The 10,000-nt window shown below is 43.3% G+C and overlaps 2 protein-coding genes across 2 annotated transcripts in view; one reads left to right on the forward strand and one right to left on the reverse strand.

The window, feature by feature from the left end:
* Positions 1-10,000, reverse strand: part of tspan9a (tetraspanin 9a) — a 220,100-nt gene that overhangs the window by 118,334 nt on the left and 91,766 nt on the right. The gene's annotated exons all lie outside the window — the stretch shown is intronic.
* LOC125303232 lies at positions 5,849-9,475 on the forward strand. The gene is made up of 4 exons (XM_048256849.1): positions 5,849-6,192; positions 6,734-6,879; positions 7,012-7,187; positions 8,068-9,475. Exons 1-4 carry the CDS (start codon positions 5,980-5,982, stop codon positions 8,133-8,135), a joined length of 603 nt encoding a protein of 200 aa, XP_048112806.1. The 5' UTR covers positions 5,849-5,979; the 3' UTR covers positions 8,136-9,475.

The following is a 10,000-nucleotide window of genomic DNA, read 5'->3' on the forward strand; positions in this document are numbered from 1 at the left end:
GTGCGTGTGTGTCAAAAGGCTGTCAGTCTATGAGAGTGTCTTGTCAGTCTTGGAGCCTTGTCCTTACCTAGAATTCCACAGAGGAATGACTCACTGTTTGTGTGTGTGTGTGTGTGTGTGTGTGTGTGTGTGCGCATGTGCCTGTCTGTCTATCCAACTCCATCTGTCCCATCCTCTCTGTCTCTGTCACATCTCCTCACTTACTGTCGTCTCTCTCTATCTCTCTCTCTCTCACTCTCCCTCTCTCTCTCTCTCTCTCTCTCAATAGGGATATCATATCCCTAAGTGATAGCCACCCACACTTTCTGAGAGGATCTCCATCTCCATCTGTCTGATTGTGTTGCTCTAGGTCTCACAGAATGAGTGTCTGGCTTCACCAATCAAGAAGAGCACTGGTGGAGCCTCCATCCAATCAAAATCTCCAGACTCCTCTGGGGAAGCCAATCATTAGCTTCATGCTGGGTCTCATTTGCATACACAGGAACAATAACAATAATCATTCCAAATCACTACCCCTCCAAAATGATTAAATAAACAAATAAATAAATATTTACAAACTCGCTGCCAGGTTTCACCAGGCTTCCAGCCAGGTCTATTTCAAAGCGCTGTGCCACTTCTCCAAACTCCCATGTGATCGCTAAGTGCCTACCGCCCGGAGGAGTTTACTTCCAGCCAGCCGAAATAAGCATTTACGCCTTACCACAGATCCACCACAGGGTTAGCATGCTACATAGCTTACCACAGATTCACCACAAGGTTAGCATGCTACATATCGTGGCTTGATTAGCCTCCAATCTCCTCACTACTTTTACAGTTAGTCCAACAAAGCAAGCATCTAAGAGCAGGTTGGCATTTTCATTTAGATGGACATACAGTCTTCCTTTTCAAAATGTCAAGGATTATGAAAGTAATTTTATGATCTCATGGCAGGTTTCAGGATTTGACAATCAATTTCCTGGGTACCGGACAGATGTTCTATTAGCAACTCTCTTTGTGGGGTAAAGCACTTACTGTAGGGCGCTACAGTACTGAGCGCTGGCAATCAGAAGATTGATGATATCTCTGTGTATTAGCCAGCAATCACATGTTCTCTATTAGAGGCGTGCGGGTGGAGGGAGGTCTAGGTGGGTGGGGGCAGGCGGGTGAAGGCCGAGGTGGGAGACGATTTCATCAAAAGCTTTTCAACGAGGCACTGCAGCAGCATGGAGTAGATTAACTTCGCCTGTCGCCTTTAGATTTGCAAAGCAGCTGTCAATCCATTACTGGGTACCTACCGACACACTCACACACACACACACACACACACACACACACACACACACACACACACACACTAACCTTCTCTCAAAGACTGGTGCATACTTGTGCAGTACATGCATGACAAATCACTCATAGGCCACATAAGCAAGTATAGTGCACAAGCATGCAAGCACATGCACACACACACACAACGAAAGGTGTTTAGTTAGCACACACAAGTAAATATAGGTCTTACCATTCATTTACATACAAAACACCCACCCACCCACACACACACACACACACAAAGAAAGGTGTTTAATTAGTTTTTCATTGGACGCCCTCCAGCTGGCTTTGAGTTGGCAGAGCATATCCATTTTAATGACCAATTAATGAGCTTCAGACAGAGGACAGGATATTTCTGAAGATGCACAGGCCCCTGAAATACCAAGGGTAACTGGGCAAAATTACCATGGTCACTAGTTACTGTTACAAGGATATTAAACATCACACTAGGAACCACAGAACAAGTAGCACTGCATAACCTACATGTAACCTACAAATATGTAGGGCGATCACTGGAGAACATGTGATTTTGACTGGTCACTGACTGGTGGAGGTGGAGGATGATCTGAGCTGCTCGCTGGAATACATATGACCTGGAGCACATAGATCTGGCCTGGTCACTACAATATATCCTGTATGGTCTAGGCAGCCCTGTACTGGAGCTGTGATTGTGGGGGAATTAATATCAGAGTCTGAGGGGAGGGGAGGGAGGGAGGGAGGGAGGGATCAGCCTCCAGAGGAACTCATCAATCATGGTGGACCGGCTGCATTCTCATGGCTGTATAAAACACTACTGTGAGAGATAGAGAGAGAGTGAACTAGAGAGAGAGAGAGAGAGAAAGAGAATGACAGTGAATGACAATATCAAACTGGTTTCTGGCTTGGTTGCAAGATGCACATACTCTCTTTCACAAACAGATATCCTTCTATAATGAAAAAATGTGAGTGTATATGTGTGTGTGTGTGTGTGTGTGTGTGTGTGTGTGTGTGTGTGTGTGTGTGTGTGTGTGTGTGTGTGTGTGTGTCATGGATAGCGTGAGAGGAAGATATGAGACTTCAATAACTGATGCCAGAGTTAAGGATATTGTACAGCAGGCTCATACACTGATTCAACCCTGACATGTTCAGGTGAGAGAATTCAGCAGGCTTAAAGACAACTTGTGAGTGTGTGTGTTAGTGTGTGTGAGTGTGTGTGTGTGTGTGTGTGTGTGTGTGGAAAAACAACAACATAGAAGGCCCAGTAGCATGCACATAGAACACCATAGCAGTGACCATAGTCCTTGGATCTTGTGCAGAGAGAACATGTGTGTTTAACAAGTGCTGGTGAGTCATAGGACTGAGTAAGATGTGTGTGTGTGTGTGTGTGTGTCAAGGACAGTAAAGCAAACTCTCAAAGTCACCACATTTCCCCACAAAACTCACGGGAACCCAGGTTCAATTCCGACCTGCAGTCATATCCCGATCCCACGCCATCTTTCTCTCCCACTCGCTTCATGTCTCTCTTCACTATATCAATATAAAGGCAAAAGCCCCCAAAAATATACTTTAAAAAAAGACCTCTCCCTCTCTTTTTCTCTCTCTGAGAGTGAGAGGTGCGTTAAAATGAGAACAGGAAAATAAGAGAAGAGGAAGAAGAGATGGAGTACAGGAGTACACGTGATGGGAACAGGAAGAGATGACAACAGGAGTGGACGTGAGGGGAACAGGAAGTCAGGACAACAGGAGTGGACGTGAGGGGAACAGGAAGTCAGGACAACAGGAGTGGACGTGAGGGGAACAGGAGGTCAGGACAACAGGAGTGGACGTGAGGGAAACAGGAAGTCAGGACAACAGGAGTGGACGTGAGGGGAACAGGAAGTCAGGACAACAGGAGTGGACGTGAGGGGAACAAGCTAAGAATGAAGGAGAGAAGAAGAAAAGTAACACAGAGAACATGGAATACAAAACACGTCATCTGCCCCTCTCTCAGTCTCTCTCTGTCTCTCTCTTTCTCTCTCTCCCTCCATCTCTCCCTCCATCTCTCTCTCCCTCCTTTTGTCAGCGGCGACTCCATGAAAGATGCAGCCATTTTCAAAAAGCCTGTGATTACAGTCATTGAGCGGTATTAGGCCAGCTAATTGTGCACTGTCAGGATCGAAGGCAAGACAAAGTGGTGCTTAGTGTTACCGGGGTGACTGACCAGAACTGAGCTGGATGTCATTCATACAGATCGCCATGGCGATCTCCCTAACACAGAGTCACTGCAGAATGCCCAGGGAGAACTTGAAAGAGGAGGAACAAAAGAGAGAAAAGGAGAAAGAGAGAGAGGTGGAGGACAAGAGAGAGAGAGAAAGGCAATCTGAGAGAAGGGAAAGAAGGGAGAGAAAGAAAAAAGAGGGTGAAAACAGCCAAAATGCAGCTTGGTGTTAATTGCTCGACTTCTCAATCAATTGAACTGAAAGATTAGCAAAAACAACATCACTTTCTGTAATGGCCTAATCGATCAGGGATTTAAACAAATGGAACATTAACCTGAGGGGGGGAAAGAGAAGAAAATGAATAAATTTAAATCCAGGCAAGGCTTTTTTCGATACCCACAGCCATTAATGTCACTACAGAGCCATAACACTCACACATGCTCCCTCACACACACACACTCCTATACACATTCACACACAAAACAAATATACACATACAACTGTTCACACAAACAATAGCACAGGCACAGACACACACAGACAAAGACACAGACGCAGACACACAAACACACACACACACACACACACACTTCCCAGGCCTAAAGCACCAGCTGCAGAAACTCTTGTGATCCTTTAAACGCTTGTTGATGCATTCCAGATGTTGGGGTGTAAGATGAGTGCTTTGTTTAACTAAACACACACACACACACACACACACACACACACACACAGCATACTAATACAGACCTATGCAAACACACAAGGGGAGCATCCTAATTGTAAGAGTGTAAAAGAAGAACCACGGGACATTTAAAACACTGTATAGCATTGCAGTAGTAGGTCTCTGCAGTCCCATTACACAGCTGCTTGATTTCAGTGTGAGGCTAGTCTCTATCTACAGTATGTTTCTCTCTCTCACTCAGTGTGTGCGTGCGTGTGTGTAGGGAGAATGGGAGCTGTGTGATATGAGATCTTCACAAGCCCGGAGAAGTAGAATTTGTACTCTCACTCTCACACTCACTCTCTCTCTCTCTCTCTCTCTCTCTCTCTCTCTCTCTCTCTCTCTCTCTCTCTCTCTCTCCCGCAGTCGGACAGTGGTGTGAGGGCCAAGGTGTGCTTCTCAGCTTCGCGACACCACAGCTGGAGTTTTTTGAGAATGCAAGCAAGAAGGCACTCTATCACATCTGTGTGAAAGTTAGGAATCTTCAGACCCTCTCTGGTGTGAGGGAGTCGAGGTGGTGGGGTTTTTTGGGGGCGGGTTCTTCTCCGAAAGGCAGTTGGCGGTCTATGTACAAGTATCCCATTCAAAAAAGAATGGGTGATCTCCAGTGGAGAGTTGTACAAGGTGCAATAGCTACGGACAGACACAGAGCACACTTAGAGCCAGGGGTAGGGGAAGGGTGCGTTTTCTGTGGGGAGAATGAAACTTTGCCACATTTGTTTGTAGAATGCTCTAGGCTAAGGGGGTTGTTTGATTTAGTGAAGGAGTGGTGTGGGAGATTGGGGAGTTTTTTTCGTGGGGTTTGTTTATTTTTGGTCCCAAATACTCTGTGGCTAGGAAGGCTCATGTGGTTCTTCTGAATTTTCTTTTCGGACAGGCTAAGATGGCTGTGTGGCTGTCCCGGAGGAACAGGGTGGTGGGGACAGGCTTAATAGAGCCGGTGCCTTTGTTAAAACTATCCTTGGCCACAAGGCTGAGGATTGAGTAAAAGTACTATCAGCTAATTGGTGACCTTGAGACTTTTAATGGAACATGGGGGGTTGAGGGTTGTGATATGATAAGTAGGTATCATAAGGGATCAGATTCCAAAAATAATTCAGTGGAAATGCATGGATTCCAGTTGCTGCTACTGGAAGAAACTGGAATCCATGCATTTCCATTGAATTATTTTTGGAATCTGATCCCTTATCATACCTGTTCATTCTTACTCGTTGCTCGACTTATCATGACTAAATTCAAGATGACTGCCAACGCTAAACTTCGTGAAGATACTGTCTGGATAAATCGTCTTGTAAGTAAACTACCAGTGCTTTTTCAAAGTTCTCAATGTCTCGTTTTAAATGTCAGGGCCCTCGGAAGTCTACCAATGAAGTGTGGAGATACATTGAGCCTCGTAAATGGGTGTAAAACAGTGATTTATTTGCATGGCTAGCCTGATGCCGAAGCACCACTATTGAAAAAGCTGTTGGTAGCATTGGAGTGCAGGGGACAAGCCAAGATGGGCTATGAGACATACGTTCACACTCGGTCTCATGTTTCAATACACTTTAGGTCAATATCACACCGGAATTCTCCTTTAAGCTTGGACCATGTCAACAACCTTCCTTCACAATTGACCTTTCGCCAGCGTTTCATTGACAGACAATCTGACCAATCAGAATGCTCCTAATACTGAGTTCATGGATGTCCACCATTTTGTCCGACATCGATCACGGCAACAACACAGCTGTTAATTCGGCTGATTAGGGTTTCCCCTCGGCATTAGTTTTTAATAAAATGGTCAAACGGTGTTGTTATGGCACCTGCAACACTGACAGCAGATATAAGGACCGAGTTGAAAACGTCATTTTTGTCCCTTTCCCGAAGCCAGCTAAGGATATTGGAAAATGTTTACGTTGGATAAAGTTATGCGGACGACCACATCAACAGCTGAACGTCAACAAACTAAGAAACCACGGCACAGCTAAACATTTCTCCGTTTGCTCAAAGGTAAGTCGTTTCAATTCTAAATTGATGTAGGACAGATTATTGTTTTTGTGCATCATGGTGTGGCATTAAGGTAAACTCAAACAGCCTAGGCTTGTTAGCGATAGTTGTAACGTTAGCTGCTAGCTAACTAGAAGCTAGACGTTTGCCGTTGTTAACGTTAACGTTTTAACGTTAGAACTATGTCCTAACAACGCTCGTTAACTTTAAACCTGTCGATTGTATCATCATAACTGCAGAGTTGTATTTCTTTTTAACGTTAACCATTAGATATTGGATATTAGCCTAATTAAATTGTCTCTGCGTAATTCACTAAAACAGGTTAGTGACTAGTCTAAAGTTATTGGTGTCTGTTAGCAGTAAGCTCCTAGCTCTAGCATAGGCTACCATGGCCGTATAACCGTGTTTACCTAAACCTTTGATGTTAAAGCTTTGAAAGTTGCAAAGCCAGTTGGTGTGGAATATTTTATATATTGTGGTCTCTACATTGTTGCATGAATGTTCTTTACCATGTGAACTCAGCATTTCTATCATCATTCACCAGCACTTTGTTGAAGGCAAACCGACCCAAGACCACCCTGACCCTCTACCAGCATCACCTTTTGATCGTCCATCATCTGTAAGGCGCCCACCAAAGCTGCGAAAAGAGCCACAGCCGCCCAGGAAGAGTGCCACTGCTGAAACCATGAGGTAAGGATGTCTTTCAGCTTAAATGAAATTAAGAATGGACATGCAATGACAGATGATGTCTTTATTAAAGATACTGTGGTACAAATCTGTCACATACTGTTAATAGTAACATTTATGGATGCATCTCCATAGCGTCATCATGGAGCATCAGGGCCCTACTCCACACACCCTGGACCCTACTCCACACACCCTGGACCCTGCTGCACTCACTCAGGGGCCTACTCCACACACCCTGGACCCTACTCCACACACCCAGGACCCTGCTGCACTCACTCAGGACCTTACTCCACACACCCAGGACGATGATGGTATGCCATCTTGTTTTGTCTACTCTCTACAGCAGAAGGCCTTGAAATGCTCCACATAGAACTTTCCTAAGTTTGTAATTAGATGTAGCATAGTCTCTCTGTCTGGATATATGCGCTCAACAAAGAAATCATTCCTGGTGTAAATTATGAAGTCACAGTAGGGGGCACCGGTTATCATAATCTGTCCTTGCACTTGGTAAAAATAATTGTGTGACCTCTTTAGTGAAATCTGGTCTTCACCCTCATCAATTTCCAAACAGAAAAGTTTAACCTTTTCTATTGCTTCTCTGACGGTGAAATCTCTAGCAGCATAGGGGCATTTAATTTCAATGAGTCCACTCTGCCCATCCTTGCATACAACTCCATCTGGAGATGCTCCTAGGAATGGGCAGAGTGGATTCACAACCAATCCAATCCAATTGAATGCAAGTGGCATCCTCTCTTTTTCATGTAGATTGTTTTTGCTACCTTTTCGTTGACCTGGCCGTATGATGTAGGTTTTGATTTGAAATTTGAGTTTTTGAAGGTGTTTTGCAGAAAACTTTCATTACAGTCTTTTTTCCTGTTCATAATTGTTCCAAAATTAGATGCTGTTATTCGTTTTTGTCTTTCTTTGTGCCAAATATTACATTCATTTTGTGATCTAGTGTTGCTTTCCAGTTGATTGGCCTCAGCCTTAGTTATGGCGGTCCAGTCATTGCTGTATTTACTCAGCTCCTCCTTCATGATGCTGTCAATGTGTTCCTCTGTTGGATAATCAAAATTCCCACAGGTCTCTGCATCTAAAGGCTGATGTATTGCTTCAATAAGTGGTCCCTGAAAATGGAAATAATTGGTCTGTTGTCTTAACTTACATTTAGATTTCACCATATCATTTCAGGATCTGGACTGTTGGACATGCTGGCGTTGGCTGCTGAAAATGATACACTAAAGATGCAGGTGGCCTAATTGAAAATGAGGCACTTCTGCGTGAACGAGCAACACAAACGAACAAGGAAGAAGAACGAAGAGAAGGTTTTGGTGTGTCGTTCCTACAACATAGCAAGGACAGTTTTGTGTATTACACTGGATTTACAGGCGAACAATTTGAAGTTCTTTATGACTTCCTAATCCCTGTCAGGGCTCGTGTGTTACCCTTTACTGAAATGTAGGTTCTCAGAATAGGATGTCAATGGAAGATCAGCTTCTTTTGGTTTTGATCAAATTAAGACAGAGTTTTGATTTCATGCACATAGGCAACTTATTTAAAATTTCACACCAAGACGCAAGTTCTCTTTTTAACAATTGGATAAACTATATGTTTTTTAGATGCTCCTCCATCAACATGTGGCCACATCGTGATACAATTATTGAAATGATGCCAGACAATTTTAAAAAAGAATTCCCAAATACTTTACTCATACTTGATGCAACCGAGATTCAAATTCAGCGCCCCAGCTCCATGACTCGTCAGAGTCAGTGTTACAGTGATTACAAGTCTTGCAACACACTAAAAGGACTGGTTGGGATAGAACCAAGGGGTGGAGTCATCTTTGCTTCGATGCTTTTTACAGGAGGAATATCAGACAAAGATCTCACTCGTCAAAGTGGGCTTCTACAAACATTAAAAGATTTGATCACAGAGGGGAAGATTAATGTAGGGGATGGTCTCATGGCTGACAAAGGGTTTAGGATAGAGGAGGAAGTGGGGGAACTTGGGCTTCACCTGAATATCCCCCCCTTTGCAAGTAGCACTGGTCAGATGACCAACGCAGAAATTAAAGTCACAGAGAAAATTGCTCGCCACCATGTTCACGTAGAAAGAGCTATAGCGCGAATTAAATCTTTCAAAATTTTAAGCAACAGAATTGGCCTTTCCTTGTTTGGATGTGTAAACCAAATATGGTTTGTATGTTGCTTTTTAACTAATTTCTTCAACTTCTTAATTAAATAAAAGTGTATACAGGGGGTGCTGTGGTCCAGTGCCTCATGGACTTTACTTACATGGTAAGATAAAGGTGAACCAACAGGTGCTGGTCCAAATGGTGTCACAACTAACTTTGTAGTGGCTGTGTTGTCTTCCACCAGATAAGATATCGAGCTAGTCTTTAGTCTTTTCAATACATTTATGTCTTCACTCTCAACAGTAATTTTTCTGAAAAAAGATAAGAACTTAAATTACACCTTTTGTACATATATTGACTTATTGCTTATTAACGCAAATCTTAAAATATGTAAAGCTGCTACCAACTCAATCTTTATATTTATTTATGTATATATTATCTGTGTGTTTTTGAATGGTCCTTGGTCTGTCATTAAAATTATACTCTTCAACAACATGTGGCTCTGTTTTCTGTTCTTTATAGTAATGTCATGTCACAAACCTAATTTAAACATGGCATGCCACCTCTGCATTAATGTTTGCTTTATTGTGTTCATTGATAATACCTGTTGTCTACAAACTTGGCCATAACGGGGCGCCTTTTCCTTTGAAGATTAAAAGGTTTTGAAATAACCATTTGTGAGACGGGTTCTGGTAATATTTTTTCTCCACGTGGCTTGTCCCATTGCTGGGGCATACTTGTCGAAGACAGTAAGGTAGGGACATCTTTTATGCCACTTATCTTCCACGTTTCAAGTAGATGCATCACGGCAATGACATGAGAGCAACTGCCATCACCACTGAAACAAAATCATTATGCATTAACGGTCATTATGCCTAACGTAGCCTGCGGTAGACCTACTTATGACTCAGGAAGTCAGCACACGCCAACAGTTAGTTTAGGCTAATATAAAATGTAGGCATATGTCCTAGTTACCCTTGTTGACACTTG

Source organism: Alosa alosa, chromosome 11 (assembly GCF_017589495.1).
Source record: "Alosa alosa isolate M-15738 ecotype Scorff River chromosome 11, AALO_Geno_1.1, whole genome shotgun sequence".
In the NCBI taxonomy this organism is placed as follows: Eukaryota; Metazoa; Chordata; class Actinopteri; order Clupeiformes; family Clupeidae; genus Alosa; species Alosa alosa.